General features: G+C 39.3%; 2 protein-coding genes across 4 annotated transcripts in view; one reads left to right on the forward strand and one right to left on the reverse strand.

Annotated features, from left to right (window-relative positions):
* Window positions 1–19,425, forward strand: part of cunh1orf112 (chromosome unknown C1orf112 homolog) — a 19,901-nt gene extending 476 nt beyond the window's left edge. The window contains exons 2-23 of the mRNA XM_042334910.1: window positions 2,405–2,493; window positions 3,326–3,430; window positions 4,266–4,406; window positions 4,703–4,868; window positions 5,034–5,118; window positions 5,933–6,071; window positions 6,737–6,826; window positions 6,912–6,976; window positions 7,638–7,786; window positions 8,644–8,773; window positions 9,516–9,702; window positions 10,311–10,393; window positions 10,932–10,983; window positions 11,499–11,588; window positions 12,137–12,322; window positions 13,232–13,354; window positions 14,160–14,255; window positions 14,565–14,678; window positions 15,665–15,769; window positions 16,396–16,476; window positions 16,784–16,906; window positions 18,429–19,425. Coding sequence (XP_042190844.1) covers window positions 2,428–2,493; window positions 3,326–3,430; window positions 4,266–4,406; window positions 4,703–4,868; window positions 5,034–5,118; window positions 5,933–6,071; window positions 6,737–6,826; window positions 6,912–6,976; window positions 7,638–7,786; window positions 8,644–8,773; window positions 9,516–9,702; window positions 10,311–10,393; window positions 10,932–10,983; window positions 11,499–11,588; window positions 12,137–12,322; window positions 13,232–13,354; window positions 14,160–14,255; window positions 14,565–14,678; window positions 15,665–15,769; window positions 16,396–16,476; window positions 16,784–16,906; window positions 18,429–18,617 — 2,565 coding nt within the window. The 5' untranslated portion in view covers window positions 2,405–2,427 and the 3' untranslated portion in view covers window positions 18,618–19,425. The remainder of the gene's footprint in view (window positions 1–2,404; window positions 2,494–3,325; window positions 3,431–4,265; window positions 4,407–4,702; window positions 4,869–5,033; window positions 5,119–5,932; window positions 6,072–6,736; window positions 6,827–6,911; window positions 6,977–7,637; window positions 7,787–8,643; window positions 8,774–9,515; window positions 9,703–10,310; window positions 10,394–10,931; window positions 10,984–11,498; window positions 11,589–12,136; window positions 12,323–13,231; window positions 13,355–14,159; window positions 14,256–14,564; window positions 14,679–15,664; window positions 15,770–16,395; window positions 16,477–16,783; window positions 16,907–18,428) is intronic.
* The window catches only part of scyl3 (SCY1-like, kinase-like 3), a 32,656-nt gene continuing 19,269 nt past the window's right edge, over window positions 6,102–19,488 (reverse strand). The window contains exon 15 of one of the 3 annotated variants that reach the window (XR_006085129.1): window positions 6,102–6,155. The gene's annotated coding sequence lies outside the window, so the exon portion shown is untranslated. Of the gene's footprint in view, window positions 6,156–11,242; window positions 11,844–14,598; window positions 14,646–19,488 lie in introns of those variants that run through there. The other 2 variants (XR_006085127.1, XR_006085128.1) reach the window with 2 other exon arrangements.

A 19,488-nucleotide genomic window follows, 5' to 3' on the forward strand; every position in this document is an offset into this window, starting at 1 on the left:
TCCATGGTTGTTTGTGGGACACTGCTGTGCGCAATTGTCTACAACAACAACAATAAAATTACATTTATATGGAGCCTTTCACTTGGGAGGACAGATGGAGTTTCGGACCTGAGATGAGGGTCGGGGTGGGGGAGGATGGAGGGCAGGGGGGGAAGCAGGGAGATCGAAAGTACGGTCGAAGAGGAGGGTCTTGAGGTGGGTCTTGAAGGTGGAGAGGGAGGGGGTGAGACGGAGGGACTGCGGGATGGAGTTCCAGAGGGTGGGTGCAGTGGCGGAAGGCCTGCCCGCCGATAGTGGGGCGAGGAAGGCGGGGTCCTGAAGCAGGCCAGAGCCCGCTGAGCGGAGGGAGCGAACGGGATGGTAGGGATTAGTAAGTAGGAGAGGTAGGGGGGAGCAAGACTGTGGAGGGCTTTGAAGGTGAGGACCAGGATCTTGAACTGTATCCTCTGTGTGATGGGAAGCCAGTGGCATTGGGCAAGGATGGGGGGTGATCGGGTCATGGAGCCTGGTGTGGGAGAGGACACAGGCTGCAGAGTTCTGGATTATCTGCAGCCTGTGGAGGGAGGAGTTGGGGAAGCCGACAAGCGGTAAGTTTGCATAGTCGAGCCTCGATGTATTGAAGGCATGTATGATGGTTTCGGCAGCCTGCGGTGTGAGACAGTATCAGAGCCGGGTGACGTTGTAGAGGTGGGAGAAAGCAGAGCAGGTCATGGCGTGAATGTGAGGTAGAAAGGATGGTTGAGGGTCGAACAAGACCCCAAGATTCCGGACTGGCTTAGCAAGGTGGGGTGTGCAACCAAGGATGGTGATACTGTCAGCGCCTGAGATTGAGCCAATCAGGAGAGCCTCGGTCTTGTTGACGTTCAACTGAAGAAAGTTAGCTCATCCAGGACTTGATATCTAACAGACATTCTGTCAGCACAGCAGTGGTCCTAGAGTCAAGGGTGGAGGCAGAGAGGTAGAGTTGGATGTCATCCGCATACATGTGGAAGTTGAACCCACGTCTGCAGATGAATCACCAAGAGGGAGCACATAGATGTTGAAGAGGAGGGGACCAAGGACAGAGCCCTGAGGAACGCCTCACGAGTGGGTCCTGAGCTAGAGGTCCACCATCTGGCTCCCGCATTTCGTGCACAAAATATACAGTCAATTCACTTTACAGTATATTTTGTGAAGCGCTTTGAGATGTCTCGATGATGCTATTAGGTATTATATCAAATGCAAACTTTATTACATCATTATATTATTCATATTGTTTGGCGCAGAAAACTCCAACCGATTTCAACAGACAGAAGCCATTGTTTGCAAATGGCTAACAATAGTTCAAGCAAAGAAATGAGTCGGCTCATTCGGTTCTGATAAAGGGTCATGGACCCGAAACGTTGATCAACTTTCCTTTCTCCATAGATGCTGTTTGACCTGCTGGGTGTTCCCAGTTCTCTCTGTTTTTGTTTTAGTCGGCTCATTGTTGGGTGTTATGAAAAGTGTCTCACTTGCCTTGTACGCAACACAAAAGTTACCACTTTTTCCCCATTGTTCAATTGATTGATTGACAATATTACAAAATGAGAAATGATTAATAGATGAATCACTTGCACAAATACTAAATATTATAGCTGGAATTGCCGTGCACATTAAGTGGAATTTTTCCATTATCAGTCTTGTCTCATCTCCAGTCATTGTTTGACAGTGTTGTTCATTTCCTCTTAGTTAATTTGGGACTTTTTCCTTATACCAGTTAGTCATGTGTTTTTCCACATCACTTTGTCTGTTCTGGAATTTATTTTTCTTCCTTAAGAGAAAATAAGAGCCAGGAAGCATTGTGTTATTAAAAAGTTGCTGAACTGAACAAAGCACGGGGCATTTAATAAACATTGAGTTAAAAAGTAAACGGGAAATTCACTGGAATCTCCCTCAACAACTCGTCCCGGTAAATTTTCTATTACCTTTTAGCCACTGAATTTCACTGTAATTTATAGAAATAGGTACCTTTGTCCCTCCCCTTTAACATTTTGTAAATTTCTGCACAATATTGAGCCATTTAGTTTGGAAAAATAATGATAACAGTTCTTACATTTCACATCAGGAGGATCTCTTGTGACAGGAAAATGCTCATATTCTCATGAAACAGTTTAGTGATGGAAACTGGGGTCAGGTGGGTTCCTTTGATCCCTGGAATTACAGTTGTACAAGGAATGAGAAAACTTATATTGTATGTCTTCAAAAAAATTCTAACCACCTGGGAAGAATGCTTTTCATTGAGAATGTTGCCTCATGCTTTCTATGTTCTATTAATACGATGTAATCTTGTTATTGTTATAAGTTGCATGAAATTGTAGAGTATCCATCTATCTTTGATTATTTAAACCCAGAGTATTAAAATCATATGTTGTGTATGTTTAAGGGGTGTTGAAGATTCTCACAGATATGTTTCTGCCCCTCATCGATCATGCTGATTTGGAACAAACCTTGTTCTCTCAAGTATTGCCCAAGGTAGGTCGTTTTCTGAATATCCTCAATTGCACTTTTATAGTTTATCCACAAGTCTTGTGAGCCATAAATTTTTGTTCGGTAGTATTTTATACTCCCAGATTACAGGACCAATAGTCCTTTCTCCCAGTAATACGCAGTACTGCATCCAACGTTAAGTTTTTATTACTGCAGTGTTGTGACAGATTTCAACTATTGTATGCCTTTGCATACTGCTCTGGATGTGATCAGTAGAAAGATCACAAAACAATTTGCAACACTAAGTGTAAATCATGTTGATGAGTTAAAAAGTGTTGCTGTAGATTTACATATAGTATTTATTTATTTCACACTTTATTTCCCCTCTTGATTCCTTTGTTTCAAGTGGCGCATTCTGTTCCTTAGATGAGAAATGAATGGGTGACATGCACAAATGTTCTTGAATGTATCTGTGGGAAGCACCTGAAAGCTGTGTGGTAGAATTGATCTACATTTTAGCCTTCCCGATGCTGTGCTCACTTGCTGTCTGCATAAGAATGATTGAAATGACTTTTCCCCCTGATATTCTGCCCTATGGGGTCTGACTCCCGCAGGGTGTTTCTTCACAGTGGCACAAGACTTCGGGATATCCGCTATATATGAGATGGAAACTTGTATGGCATAACTCCTGCAAATACAGTGCATTAACCAGCACATTGTCATCTGCCTGAAATACTAATTTGATACCTATGTCACTTAGTCGCCTTTCTCTGGTGAAGATTAAGGTACCAATGACTGGAAAGCTCAACTACAGTTTTCCATTCAGTGAAATAGATGATAAATATATTTAAGATTGGGATACTTTTCTTCCGGTCAGGCCATTACAATGTTCGATGAGCTGATGAACAAACTGTCTAGTCAGGCCAGAGGGTTATCCAGTCAGAACACTGACTTGCAGGCAGCATTGAAAACAACTATGCAGGTATGACTTTTCAATTTAAATGATTTATTTTCTTATATATTGTAGTATGCAACATGTTCCAGAGTGCCTTCAGAATACCACGATCGGGTTCATATGTTTTGATGTGTTCCTGTCCTTGCTCAGCATAGTTGAATATAATTGTGAAGTCCTGTAGCATTTTGGTGAGAGCACTCGCCTCACAAGTGAGAAGACCTGGGTTTAATTCCCAGGCATGGCGAAAATCTTAGGGAAGTTTTCTTACTCCACACACCTCTGTTTCCTAGCAGTAAGTAGGAATCCAGTTGATAGTCGTTTGGAGAATCGATCTCTGGGACATCTCAACAACAATACGATTGCATTTATAGAGCGCTTTTCACGTCGGGAGGACGTCCCAAGGCGCTGGACAGTTGGGTTGGGACCCAAGCATGGGGGTACTGGTCAGGGTGAGGGGAGGAAAGGGAGGGAGCGATGAGGGTGTAGAGAGTCCAGCGGGGAGGTGAAGGCACGGTTGAAGAGAAAGGTCTTGAGACTGGCCTTGAAGGAGGAAAGGGAGGAAGCAAGGCGAAGGCACTGGGGGATGGAGTTCCAGAGCCTAGGGGCTGAGAGGCTGAAAGCCCGGCCACCGATGGTAGGGCGGGGCATGTGGAGCAGACCGGAGCCAGAGGAACGGAGGGTACGGGCAGGTAAGTAGGGGGATAGTAAGTCGGAGAGGTAGGAGAGAGCAAGGCTGTGAATGGCCTTGTAGGTGAGGATGAGGATCTTGAATTCGATCCTCTGGGGAAAGCTATATGAAATGCAAGTATTATTATTAGTTCTGCAGACTTCTAACCTAATTCCCATTGTGTTCTGTACTTAGACACAGATTCAGTTGTTGGAAATTCTGATGAACTGTGGGCGTTATGTCTGTACATTTAAGGAGGCTCTACCCTTGAATAATATCCATTCACTGTCCTCTGCTATCCTGCACGTCCTGAAGAATGCCTTTGGACACTGCAAGGTACTCTGGAAATTAGCAAGTTTCTGTTCCTGTGCTATATTTATACTCAGTTTTCTTTGATGAATCAAATTTTTCCTACATTTCCTGTTAATTTAGATTACATAATCAATTTCTTGCTTTTTACACTATTTTAAAGTCTATTTGTAACTAAAACGATGTCCTGGTCATATTAGGGTACATATCTGATCTAAAGCTAAAATTGTTGCAGTGAAATCAAAGTGTCAATGTGTTAAACTGTCTGTGACTAGAATTGGTCCTTTACTGTTTAGCAAGTACTGTTTTTCTCTTTCATCTAGGAGAGTGAGACATTATATAGTAGTCGTATGCACTTGGTTTCAGATGTGCTACAGTCTTTATTTAAGGAGACGTATTCTCTTCAGAAGCAGTTCATGGAAATGCTGGATCGTGTTGTGTTGGAATCGACTACTGCTAATGACGAGGATGTTGCCCATATGACGATGGGTGTGTATGGAGGACATTTTGTGTTTGTTTGGCATTGTCTGTATTTTTCTGAAAGTTGCCTTGGCTGCTTCAGCAACAATGAGCGAGTTTATCTTTACTGCCATTAAGCAAAAATTGGATGTTTAAAGTTTGAGTGTTTACTTCTAAATGTCGTCTACTCTTCAGTGATTCACAGCGTGCTGGAAATTTGTTCAGTGGTTTCTAAGATGGACCATGCCCTACATGCCAACACATGGAAGTTCCTAATTAAGTAAGTTGATACTCTCAATTATCTATGCTTAGCAGATCAATTTGTAATACTATCATGCTTGCATTTGATATAGTGCGTTATCATGTCTTTGAGATGAGTCAAAGACCTTCATGGGATATACTGTATGGGATATTCAAGGCAGGGCGAAACCATGGGCAAGTTTCCTTACTCCGCACGCCTAATACTAATCCCTCCAAAAAAACAAACACGATAACAAATTAGTCATTTTCAATCCACGACTGTTTGTGGGACACTGCTGTGTGCAATTGGCTGCCACGTTTCGCCCACAAATATACAGTCAATTCACTTTACAGCATATTCTATGAAGCGCTTTGAGATGTCTAGAAGACGTAAAAAGCGCTATATCAAATGCAAAAAATTATTTATTATTACTGTAAAGTGTAGTGACTGGATGAGCAAGGTATCAGGCTTGAAAGGTAATTCATCCTCTTTCTCACCTATTTAATTTTAAATTAAAAACTGACATGCAGTTCATAAAGCAAGAAATATAAAGAAAAGTATCATGGATGATCATAAAAATCCTTTACCTTACTTTCCACCAGAGGAAAGAGAAGGTGATGTGAAGCTCTCCAAGTCATTGTCACCTTCATTGCAGTGGAATACTGAATCCTTCCGGGTGGAGAGAGTTGTAGAGCAATAACCATAGCACTGGGATTGCAAGACGCTAAGTAGAGTGACCATCATATGTCACTGGTACTGTAAAAATAAAGAGTGGATCCATCTACTGTTTGTCCAAGGTATTTTATCCCCCTGCTTTACAGGCCGTCAATAAGATGTTGTATCTGTGTTCCAGAATAAGTGTGAAGCACAGGGCATTGCTCGACATTAAACTGCGGCATGATGATATTGTTGCTGGTCTTTGTGAGGACATTCTTTTTTCCTTCAACTCTTGCCTGCAGTTTGCTGAACAAATGCATCAGTCAGGAGCACAGGTAAACATGGCTGTTTTCTTAACTATAAATATTGATAGGAAGCATTTGAGTGGTGAAATCTCAGTACCATGCAATTTGTCTTACCTATAGAGGAAGCAGCATAAACATAATTATCAGTTATTTTCATAATTGGAGGGTTGAACATTAGCAGCATTTAGTTTGTTCTCCAACACTGTTTGATGTTTGAAGATCATCCTTCTGTTTTAAACCATTTTCCCCATAATATCAAAAATCAGTTTGTAGTCTCCACTTAAATATACTGTTACCTCTTTTAATTGATTCTGTTGAAATGGTTGTTATGCAGGTTTGAAGATGGACATAATTTGATTTTTGCTAGAATTATTTATAATCATTCAGATAGAGAACTCACTATGTTGTCTCCCCAAATTTTCTGATTGCCTGAAACTATACAACCCGGATGCATGTCCACAAACCTTTAAGATTATTAAATATCGGCACTTGAGTCCCTGTTGTGCAAATAAATTACAGGACTAATGAATTTTAACGTGAGCCAATATCCTTGAATCTGTTTTAAGATTTAAGGCTTGAGACAAACTCGTAATTACAATTACCTCTTTTAACATGATGTTTCATTGCTGCGATTTAATGATTGGTTTAAAAAAAATTACAGCTTATAGCTTGCCAAATTTCTGTGCATCATCCAGGGGAACACAATCTCCACAGAGTACAAGCTATTCCAGAAAACCATGAAGTTGTGCCGATTCTTTGCCAACACACTCGTGCACTATTTAAAGGTAAGATAAAGGTCTCAAATCAAACTCTGAGCCTATCATCTAAAAATACTTGCAATACTTAAAATATGTATTGTTACAATTCCAGGAATTCATTGATTTTCTCTCAAAATCCTGTCACCAATTACACAAGCTTTACCTTCAGATGTACAGGTGAGGATTACAGATTGCTTTTTTTGGGGTGGCACTTTTTGCAGGCCAGGGTGTTTGCATTACGTTTAGGAGGAAATACAATGTATTTGGTCACAGATTAGCCCTTGTTTCACTTCACTACGGGACATTGGTTTGAATCTGCGTACTGTCTTGACAGTCTGTCCTAGAAAATCAGGTCTTTTATTTTCAAAATGCAGGGTTATAAAACATTGCATGAGCCTGCAATATAGTTGTTTTGTCTTTCATATTGCTGAACATTCCCTTTCCTCGGTTAGAGGTTGCCTGGCTCCTCTACCACAGGAGGTTGGAATAGATATACACATCTATTACTCTCAACATAAGTTGTGGATCTTGAACAGACTATAAGAAGTTGCAGATTATTAAAGCAAATTGTTCCACAGAGAGACAGAGAAGGAACTTGGATAGGAGTGAGAGAAATTAAAGGTCAATTGGTGGACTAGTCTGCCCAGGCTGTTCTTACACAAATCTTGCAGTAGGCTACAGTACCTGAGAGGGATAGCTTTCCCTCCTCTGTGTCTGGTTAAGGACAGAGGAAATAATTTTTTTTTTTTAAATGAGCAGGCGATACTAAATATAAATTTTAAAATGTGATCTCATGCAGATATAGAACTCTTGACGCTTGTTTTTAAACTTTTTACAGCAAATTCCCTTCTAGCCTGTATGCACCAGTTATGTCTGAAGGGCACTGGAATGAAATTGCTTGCACTGTCCTTGTGGCTTTGGATCCTCTCATTTCACAGCTTCTGCCTTTCCGGGCCTTTGTGGAAACAGTTTTAGCAGATAAACCGGGTGAGTTCAATATCAGACAGCTTTTTAAATTATAAACCTACAGGTTTAATTGCAATTTCAATATCTTATCCCTTAAAATGGCAAGATGCATTCAAAAAGTAGCTTGATGCTATGATGGGAGGACAGTAGTGTGCTTGTTCTGAAGGGATGAGATCAGATGGGCTGAAGGGCTTTCTTCATTCAAACCGATCCCTGTGATCTTGTTTGGATGGAAAGCCAGGATGGCCATTACTGTAACTAGAACTAAAATGTTGAAAATATAATTTAAACTAGGAATACAAATACAAATTATCTTTGCTCCTGTCACTTCCTCTCTGACATTTTTTGAAAGGTTTAATTTTCCTTTTCTCCACTAAATCCTCAACTCTCCTCAACATAAGTCCTATCACCAACTGCATGAGCTTTACCTTCAGATGTACAGGTGAGGGGTCTTATTCGATTGCATGGCATTACAACTGAACCCAATTCTGATCTCATCCACACATGCAACTTCCAGATATAGTGGATAGTGATTCAAAGCCGGAACCCAGGCTTATTTCTCACATGCTAACTATATTCTGCAATGCTGCTTTAGCTGACATCAACACAAACCAGGTCTTGAACCTATGGCCTTCTGATATGTATAGCCTAGCGTTGAATAGGTTGATAGTCTTTACTCACTTGGCCAACAACAATTTGCCCTTCACTCGGGCCAGCATCTCTGAGTGCTTAAACCTGAGGAACTTAATTTTTTGAGTTTTTTAATGACATTTCAGCTGAACATTATGTTTGCGAGCCCCATAATACTAGAAAAATTTAAATCGGTTACCCATAATTTATGCTGATGGAATTTTATTAAATTCTTCATTTGTGTTAAGATCCCAGTTTGGAGCTGGCTTTCCCACAGTGCTTGTTGCTGGTTAATGTCATGGACAAGCTCCCATCACAGCCCCAGGAGGTGGAGAGCATGTGGTGTGCTGGTAGCCAGTTCTCTGAGGAAACGCCAAGGTAAGCATCACTGCTGTTCATAGAGATAGAAACGGGTATAGGCTTGGCACCTTAGGCACAGTCATAAGTACAGAAGACTGCCCTTCCCTTTTCTTAAACTCTGATATGTGCATTTTTTACAGTTCTTCGCCAGTAGAAGAAGCATGTAAAATGTCCTCTCTCTAACATGTCCTTTCGTGGCAGAAATAAAAGCCATTCGCAGTATAACATAGGCTTTGTATTTACTTCAAACAGTTTTAGAATGATGACCCAATACTTGCTGGATGGTCTCGCTTCACAATCTATGAATAATGCTTGGTGTAGGATGATGCACCAAAGTTTGAGAATACAACCAAAGCCTGTTGTTGTATTGAATGCTGTCTTTACAAACCTTTAATGCATGATTTCTCACCATCACCTAAAACTCCACGCTAAATACAATTTAATTCCCTAATAAGAACTGCTTTCCCAGTCTGCCAAGGTTGTAGCGACAGGATTTGATAAATTCTTCAGTTACATTGAGTTGATAGATATATTGTTTGGGTAGAAAGGTGTAGTACGAAGACAGGAGGTGATGTATACCTAGAGGGGAAACTAATTTTAAGAGGGGAAACTAATTTTAAGAGGTCCTTAATCATTTCCATTGAGATGTGGCACTGCTGAGGCCTGAGAATAGCAAAAGGAAGCACAAAGCACATAATATAATATATAGGAGAAAATAATGCAGCATCTAATCTTGTTCATCTTTTTTGTCTGTGCTCAGGTTATCTTTGTTTCAAGCGCTGTTTTTCAACATCCAGCACTGCTATGCAGAGCTGTCATTGCCAGTTCAGTTGCCTGGAGTGATGATTAAAGGACAAGCTCAACATAACATCAGTCTGTATGAATATGTGTGCGTTCACCTGTGTTCGTTTGTCACGTTCCTTCCAGCCTCCATTTTCCCTGACTTGGTGAGTACAAACTTTGAAATAACGTAAATTGCAGGGGCAGGAGTCTACCACTAATTGAGAATTTTTGAGTTTCTCTTTCTCCTTCCCTCCCAGTAAAAAACTGGTTGCAAGGCATCGAATTCTGTAATGCATACTGATGGGGCCAATATTGGATGCTGCTACCGCTATTTATAAAGCATGCTAGAGACGTATAGTGATAGTTAAAGGCACTGTCCTCATTAACATGGTTGTATTTTCAATGTTCCTGATAAGTTTTAAAAAATTGATCTTGTTATTAACAGTTCAGGATCCCTCACATGGAGCTTGAAGCCATATTTAAAGATTCATACAGCCATTGTACACCGTTCAACAGGGTGATTTGCTATTTGTATATCTTTGCCCTACCTCATCAAATTGACGCAGCTCGACCTGAAACCTCAGTGACAGAGCCAAGATATCATCTCTCTGCACAGGACATTGATTTGAATTAATCTATGCACTAGCAGGACATGGGATAGCACGTTATTACACCAATAAAACTTTAAACCGCTTTTCAGTTAACTTGACATACTAAGGATGTTTTCTATATCTGTACGATTATACAGTGAATGTGTGCTGATTTGTTTCAGGAGTGTTCCTTGTTGGATGCTGTACTCGGTCCTCATATGTTAACTGCTCTCCTAGCCACAGATACATGGTGCTTTCTTGCACGGTATGTCCTGGAATAGATACTAAACATAATGGTATAATATAATGAAATCTACTGCAATCCTTCACTTAATCTGTTCCCTTTGGTGGCAGGTAAAAAAAAACTTAAGCATGGCACCAGTTCACAGAACTGAAAATCCACCTAATCTTAAATCTTTAAGATATTTGGTATAAGAATTTCAAGTTGTGCAGAACTATGGAAAATTCTTGAATCCAACCTTAATTTGGAAGCTGCTTTTCTGGAATTTTTAAAAAGAAACTGGCTTCTAAGTTTACGAATTTTGCACAAATCTTCGCTGTATTATATTTTAAAATGGATGTTCTTTCAGCCTAAGATAGGGTTAGAATTTTAGGTCTCAAGTGCCTTAAATTTGAAAGCTGAGTGCTCAGTATTACATACATATTACTGTATTGTTTGTACTGTATTTCTGTGAGTTCTTTGATACATAGAAATATTTATTGAAGACTTAGAATTATAGGGCAATTTGACAGAGATATTCTATTCTGTACTTGATGTATTATCTTTCTCATTCAATTGGCAGATATGGAACTGCTGAACTCTGTGCTCATCATGTCTCTCTTATAGCTCAGTTGGTAAGTAATTGAAATTCCAGTAAAATGCTCTGTAGTTCAGCAGAGGATTTATTCATTTACTTACAAAAGTACAGGTTAACTTAAGTGATTTGACAGAACAAAACTAGCAGCATGACCTCAGGAAAATCTTTTAACAGGAATGTGCATTCCCTAAAAAGAATGTCATTAAAAAAGACTGAACAAAAAAAATTATATCATACACAGATATTTCAACTCACATAACATAAAGGTTGAAGGGTAGTGTTACAACTATTAGCCAGTTTCTTTGTGCTTTGTATTCATCACTGTATTTTCAGAAGTCTTTAGGGTGGCTCTGGTATTCACCTAGGTCAGATAAGTCTATTATCATTTAATGATACAAATAGGAAATATGTAGAAGACCTTGTATTTTTACAGTGCCTATAATACTGAAGTCTCCAAGTACTTCACAGGAATTAGAATTGATTTAGAAGCAACGTATTCTGGTTCTGTACCGCATACATACTGACATTAGTGCATCTCATTTTAATTTTCAGGTTAAGTCCTGTCATGGAGAATGTTACCAGTTATCCCATCTGTCTGTGCTTCTGAGACGCTTGCTTTTCCTTATGGCAGCGGATCATCAGGTGTGTAACAAGAGCAGTTTGGATAAAGAGACCTTCAGCCCATTTGATCTCATCCTTTCAGAATAGCAACATCATTTTCCTATTACAGTATCATATTTCGTAAATTAGTCCAGGGTCCTGGGTTTATCCATCCTTGCTGGTAACACATTCCAGCTATTAGTTGTCCTCCTTGTAAAGACATACTTCCTGGTATGTAGTAGAATTACCTTTCACAAATCTGAACATTTTCGCTCTTGACCTGATGCCTTGTCATATCTGGAAATAAATTATGCTGTAATTTCTGTCATCAAATCTGTGATATAATTTACAAAATATGCACCAATTACAGCAATTCTGTTCAGTTCAATCAAAATGTCAATGTATGCTATTATAGCACAATTCAAATAGATAAAACACACTTTCATAAATAGTAAGTTGTATGTGGATTCTCAGACTTAGTGATAGAAAGATTAGTCTGTGGTTGTCTATAAGGATATTATCTGTATTGAAAACAATTTGTTGTTTTCAGTTTGTATTTTCATTCAAGTGATAGTCCTTTTTATTTCCAGATTGTATTTGTGAAAAGATTCTGTCCTAAAGAGGCAGACAATTTACTCGTATGGCAGCAAATTAGCATTAAGGCCCTGCCTCCTGACCTCCAGAAACAAGTTGCATCCGACATTGCCAGGACAGCAGTTGATCAGTGTGTGAGATGGCAGAGAGGCAAGCATGTCTTGGGAGAACTGGAACAAGTGGTAAGAATTAGCACCCACTCTGTGATAGCTGGTGTGCTACACCATGCTTGATCGAGAAGGTCTGTGGTATTGGCACATGGGTAAGATCACAGAGAAATGTATGATCTTTTTGATGGCTTTGTTAAAAATGTAATACTGCAGAAAACAATCAACCACTTTTTACTTGTTTTCCTAAATAGAATTAAATGTTTACTAGGAAAGAGCAGGAAGTTAAGAGTAGAGTAATTAGCTCCAATGCAGAAGCCAGCAACAGCATTGATTCCATGGGCTTGGGCTATAATTTGAATGATTTTGAAACAATTAATCTTCTCACCTTTTAGCAGTGCAATTATCTTTCTTGTTTGCACACATCCTACTGAAGTCAGGCAGAACTGGATTGATAAGATCTAAATGGTTGAAATTGCTGGGATATAAAACAGGGAATAAAATAGGTTCTGAATATATGAAAATTTAATCTAAGTCCCACTGTTGATTGTAAAAATATACATTCCCTTCTGCAGAGAGAGACATTATGCCCCCTCTCTTCCAAGGTAGATTGCCCTTCTGGAGAGAAGAGCAATCTACCTTGGAACCATCTCCATCTCTGATGAAATGCAAGGAGGAATCTTTCTGGTTCCTTCCCTGAAGTCACTCAGCTGGGACTGCTGAAACATAGCTGCCAATAGGGGGAGCATGGAGCGTGGGATTCCAACCTCGGACTCCCAATGGACAGGCCATTTTTGTGGTGGAACATTTAAGCAGCCACAATTTGTTCAGTTTATTTTTTCTCACTACTGGCATTTAAACATTAAGAGATATTTCTAATTTAATCTGGAGAGAACGCAGTGAATGTTTCAGTTGCTATTTCAAAGGGATTGATTGTGCTACTAAAATGCAAATGGGGTGAGCCTTTGTCATCTCTTTTATCAGAATGTTGCTCTTGCTGCCATGGTAGTTGTGTGCCACATCCATGGGGAGGCCATGGAATTAGAGCTGCAGATGTCAATCACAAGATCTCTCAGTCAGATGTGGGCAGTCCTTACTGTGGCGCAGGTGAGAATGCAACACATACCTCCAAGGTTCCATTCTGCCAAGTATTTTGACTATACAGGACCTGGTATTTCTCTCATATTTGATAAAGATTTGACTCCTAACAATTTCTAAACTTTCATTATCCAGATTTGAAACTCCCTCAACATTCAATGAGACTGATTTTCTAGTCAAACCAGCCTCACTCAGTTTAACTTTCTTAAGCTACACGACTGCATTTCCTCCTTTGCACATTAAACTCATTAGTAATTTTTCTCTTAATTACAGTTCTTCTGTAGTACGCTTTCTCAAATACCCGTTGCCTGGAGAACGATTCTGCACTACTACCTGTCCCTCTGTTATCTACCCATTGGTTCATTGCTGGTCTCTGTCAGGTACCCCTCTGGTGTACTGTTGGTATCTATTTGTACAGTACATGTCTGAGGTAGTATTCTTAGTTCCTCCAACTGTACACTTACATGAATCTAGGTCTGTAATACAAACCCTGGCTGACCTTTAGTATCAGCTAAAATCTTTGTCAAATATCATGCTGGTCCTAATAAATCACTAATGTGATCTGAAACTGTTGGTACATTCTGCTGTATACAAATCCTGCCCATGTTTGTGTGTATGTTTCTTCTATCTCTGTTTTTTAAAAGAAGTTTGACGTTGTATGTTGTGAAATAATTCTGCACTGGCTTAAAGTGTTGATCTTTGAAAGAGAATACTACATAGGATTATGGAATATTGGACCCTGTGTTCCTGTTGAACATGTTGCTGGTACAGTAGTTTGTTGGATTGTGAATACAGCTGTCCCTTTCTTTTACAGGTGCTAAGCCATCGGTGTGTTCAGAGAACATTCTCATTGCTTCTTTCCCTTGCGTCATTGCTGATTCAAACATTAGAAACTGCACAAGTTGCCCGGGTAATGCAATCATTTTTACCTCATTTAACAAAAAAATAAGGAAAGTTTGCTACATTGGCGAGGAAGATAATAATAATAATCCTTGCATTTGATATAGCACCTTATCAGGTCGTTGGGATGTCTCAAATCGCTTTGCAGAATATAAAGTGAAGTGAATTGACTGTATTTTGTGGGCGAGATATTGCCTTTGGGTCCCAGAAGGGCCTGCTGTTGGTCTGTTGGTTTTCTATATTTTCTATTTGAAATGCAAACACATCTCTAATTTTGATAATATTCTGATCTGTTTGTTCTTGTTTGTCTGTGGAATAGATGGTTTCATCTCTCAGCTCTATTCTTCCACTGCATCCTCCTGATCATATTCGTCTTGCCACACTGGACTTTCTGGGTTCACTAGGAAAGATATTCATACCGTCAGATGTTCAGGTACTTCAAACCATCTGCTGTTTCTTTGTTGACTTGGCTGTATAAAATGTTAAATGGGATTGAAAAAGCAAGTCCAGAACAATACTTTAGGATGCACCAAAACAGTAGAACAAGAAAATTAAGGTTTAGAGTTGCAAAGGTTAATTTCAGAAAAGACACCAGGAAAGGAAGTTTTTCTTTACCCAAAGACTGGAACAGGTTGTCAGGGAGGGTGGCTGAGGCCAGGATACTGGACTCGATTGGAAAAAAAACAAGGCCGCTATGGGGGCATGATAGGGTGGGTATTCTGAAAGGGTGAGATCACAAGGACCAAAGGGCCTTCTTCACCCAAACCAATCTTGTGATCTAGACTGGAATTTGCTTTTTAAAAAAATGTCCTCCTGACATGAAAGGGGCTATAGCAATGTAAAATGTTGTTTTTGTTATTTAATATACTTTGTTGGCAATTTGTGCTATTCATGTTGAGTGCTGGGAAATACAACACTCTTCCACTTTTGTCACTCTGTATATAATGCCTAAAATGTTGGTGCAGTGGCTTTAATTCTGTAATATTCTTCCAGTGCACCAAATGATCCAGATCAATGTTTATAGCAAAGTAAGTGAAACTGAGAGAAGCATAAACAATAAACCTTTCCAAATTATCATTCTTCATTCTAGTTTGGGAGATATTTTGTGACCTTAGTGGCCATTTTAAATTGAAAGGTGCCTTGCGTAATAAACAAGTGTTTTTTAATGATTGAAAGAGCTAAAAGTAACTAGATTTTACCATGTGTGATTGATTAAAATATATTTGTGTCATTTCTCAGTTTAGAGTTGACCTGGGAGGCAGCTTACTGTGTCTGGCCCTTTTATAGATGTGCTCACTGAAGCAGTCTGTAGTTAACCAAATGATATGGTGTTTGAATGCTGCAAGAGTCTGAATTTAATGTAATTTAATGCTTCAAGTACATTTGCTCAGAGTTGTTGACACTTCAATTCCTTTCTAGGGCTTTGTGCTTCCCAAGCTCCCAGGCCTCTTTGCTTCCCTTCTGGTTGATAAGTGCTGGCTGATTCACCAGCAGGCACTGCAGGGATTCACACAGTTTGCTGAGGTGAAAAATGACTTGTACTTTGGGAAGACTACATTTGCATTTGCTACTTTTTTGCGATGATTTGTGAAATGAAACTTACACTACGACTTTCTCAATCTGCTGAACGCTTGGAGTAAAGCTGCAGTATTAATACCTACTGAAAATCTGAGAGTTTTGAGAAAATAAGAATTTGCAGAGGAATCGTTTTTTTAAAAAAATTGCTTGAAAACATTGTACACAAAATGTGCTTTTTGTTGGTCTCCTCGTGTTACTGTCTTAATACTCATTGATATTTATTGTATATTATGGCAGTTCCATGGTACAGCCTGTTGTTGTATTAAAATGCCATGTAACATTAGTTGCACTTGAGCTTCTCCTTGTGACCAGTCACCAGTCTCAGTCAGACCTACATACCTCATCGGGGAAAATGGCATTTTTTTAAATTGCTTTTGAAGCTTTTTTGAGGTAATTTGCTTTTGAAGATAGTCATTTGGGGATAAGTGTTATAATATTTCAGCGATCATCAGTTTAAATATTATGTCTTGGCTGCGTTATAAAATGAGATCACTGGTTTGTTTTATATTTATATTATTGCACGGGTTTTGAACCCGTAGAATTGGTGCAAATAATTAATTTGCTTGTATCAGGAGACCAGCCATGAGGAAGTGGTCCCAAGGGGTCTGGAATCAGCAGAGACGAAGGCCAAAGTTGTGAACTTCTTGAACAAGGTACAGTAAATTGAGCTGATCAAAGGCTGTTTCTAGTGAGACTATGACTGACATTGTCAGACATTACTTATTGTTTTTCAAATTTGAGGCTTGTGTGTGTGTTTACTAACTGTTCATTCAGACTGTGAACATACAATTTGCTCACAAAACACACGGGTGCACTTTACAGTACATCCTGTGAAGCTCTGTGGGATGTCCATCCAAGATGCTTAACTCCTTTTTGACTATTGCCAAATGTGGATTATTTTTGGATCTTTAATGTTTGGGAACTGTCTCACAGTACTGACAACTTTTGGTTTTCTTTCAGGTGGTTAGTACAATTGAGAATGATGAGCTGAGGGTGGAGAGGTTGAAAAGAGAAAAGGCTGTGTTGGATACCCATTTCTCTCAACTGACTTTTTCTACAGTGAATGATTGTGCTGTGGTGCAGGTATGATTTTTAGCACAAATTGATGCCTGTTGATCCTTCATGATATGTTTTTAGAAGAATAATTAGTTCTGAGAAGTACCTTAAGTTGAGCTTGATTTTGCACTAGAAAATTGCAATACACCATCAACCCCAAGAGTATAAATTCAGTGTTTGTTTCAGAACTAAAACTACAGTAAATGTATGTAATAAATTGGCCAGAGCCCTTGGAGTAAGTCACCCAAGGAATAGTGTGAGACACAGGGAAAAGCATGAAGAGAGTTAAAATGGGTGAGCAAAACAAAACTACTAGAATATTTAAAACCTGCCCGTTTTAAATCAATTTGACTACAGTTTTCAAAAATATTGTTAATCTCCTAGTGTTAAATTCAGTGAATATTTTTCATCCCCCACATATCTCCCGCAACTTCAATGGGTTAGAGATGTTGCAAGTCCTAGTGTAAGGGTTTGATTCCTACATGGAGTATGTCAATTTCAGTGGAGACAGATTAGAAATGTAAAAATATCCATTGCTTAGCACAAGATATCTTTGGTCAAGAGCACATGCAGAGGGATTGGAGTGAGATTTCTATTTATATTCACTTGCTCGTTCATATAAATAGCTAACTAACTAAGCTAAGCCCAGAGGGAGAGAAATGACTATGTACTGAATGGTGACCATTGCTTCATTATGAAAATGTGAACATCTGCAAATATAAATAAAAGACTTGAAGGTTGTGTGTACCAAATGTAGTGTTTGTACAACACTTGTCCCTGTCATTCTATGTGTAAATAGTATTTTGCTATTTGTTAAGTGAAACGTTGGGCAAGTTTCCTTACTCCACACACCTCTGTTTACCTAGCAGTAAATAGAAACCTGGTTGTTAGTCGATTAACAGATCACTTTTCCAGGGGTAATGATCCCTTAAAAAAAAATAATTTGGTCACTCAATCTATGACTGTTTATAGGACACTGTACACAATTGGCTGCCATGTTTTGCCCACAAAACATAGTCAATTCACTTTACAGTATATTCTGTGAAGCTCTTTGAGACATCTAGAAGACGTGATAAGGCGCTATATCAAATGCAAGGATTATTATTTATTAAGGGAGCTATAAGGAATGCAAGTCGTTTGTTGTTAGGGAATGGCCAAACTCTCTGAGGAAAGAGGTTTTCCTTGCCTATGGTCTTGTGTGATACACACATGTATTCATTGTGATGCTTTAGTACCAAAACCAGGCAGTACAGATGGAATGAGATTTAGATCTTGACAGTATTACAATTTATAAGAAGTATTTTCAGAGGAATTGGCTTGTAAATCATCACCATGGTGTATAAAGAGAAGCAGAATTAAGGGATATGGCAGGCAGATGGAGTTAGATTAGATCAGCCATGATCTTATTGAATGGCAGGACAGGCTTGAGGGGCCGAATGGCCTACTCCTGCTCCTAATTCCTATGTTCCTAGAAAATCTTTACAATTGTAAAGCCGACTTATTAATGTGGATGTGTTTCATATAAACTTATCTGACTTTCATTTTTCAGCCATCTGCTAAACGTGCCCGCCAGGAACCTTGTGAGGAAGAACATTACCAGACAGTCTTGCAGACAGCTGAGCACGCCTTAAACACACTGCAGACACTCTTACAGCAAGGACCAGCCCCTGAGTGGGTGACAGCCCGTTTACAGGGTTTACAGACAACTATCACGTCTTTGAACAGTGGCAGGCAATAGGCTCTTATCAAACTGAAACACGTTTCTCACTGAAGAGAAAGAATCCATGCAGTTGGTATGTGACAAAAATGGCAAGTGTGCAAATTCGACATGTATTTACCATCCAAACCAAACAATTATACAAAATTAGCACCACATGTTACTGATTCACCAGAAGTTAATTGTTTGCATCAAATTAACCAAATAAGAAGATATGGTTCACCAGCAAATGCATCTAGTTTTTCAGATTGTTCCAAAGCTTTTCTGAGAACCTCACTTCTAAAACTTTAATTAGGAGAGTGCCTTGATGGAACTCCTTCATGGTTAGTGCAACAATTTGAGCAGATTAACTCAGAATTGGAGCTTATCCTGAAAGCTAGTGTCCCTGACCAGAGAACCAATGAAACTTATTGAAGAAGTTATTGAAGTGGTTTGAGGCACCTGGATACCTCCAATACAGAACTGAGATGTCAACAACAGTCAAAGAGTCACGTTTGCACTGAGGATGCACCATGGGAGCAGATTTGGAGCTTGTCTGCTGAGCAATGCCCCCTTGATGGGGCAATAAAGGAATATAAACTCACCCTATCTGTGGGGATACTCGGGGTGCACCAAGCTTCTCCATTTGACAAGGGAGAGTCACATAAACAAGGATACAGAAAGACTAATTTGTAGATCGGCTGAAATGAATGTTTTTCTGTATATGCTTCTGTAACAATGAAGGGCAGAAATACTCTAATATTTCAATGTTATTTTTTTCAAAGATGGGACTTGAATAATTAACTGATGTAAAATTTTACAAATTATATTTTAGAACAATTTACCAAAATAGCAGTTTCTAAACTTGTGATTAAATACTAAATTGGTTGGTTGAGTATCCAATTAGTCTTAA

The sequence above is a fragment of the Callorhinchus milii genome, unplaced genomic scaffold, assembly GCF_018977255.1.
Source record: "Callorhinchus milii isolate IMCB2004 unplaced genomic scaffold, IMCB_Cmil_1.0 Scaffold5, whole genome shotgun sequence".
Taxonomy (NCBI): Eukaryota; Metazoa; Chordata; class Chondrichthyes; order Chimaeriformes; family Callorhinchidae; genus Callorhinchus; species Callorhinchus milii.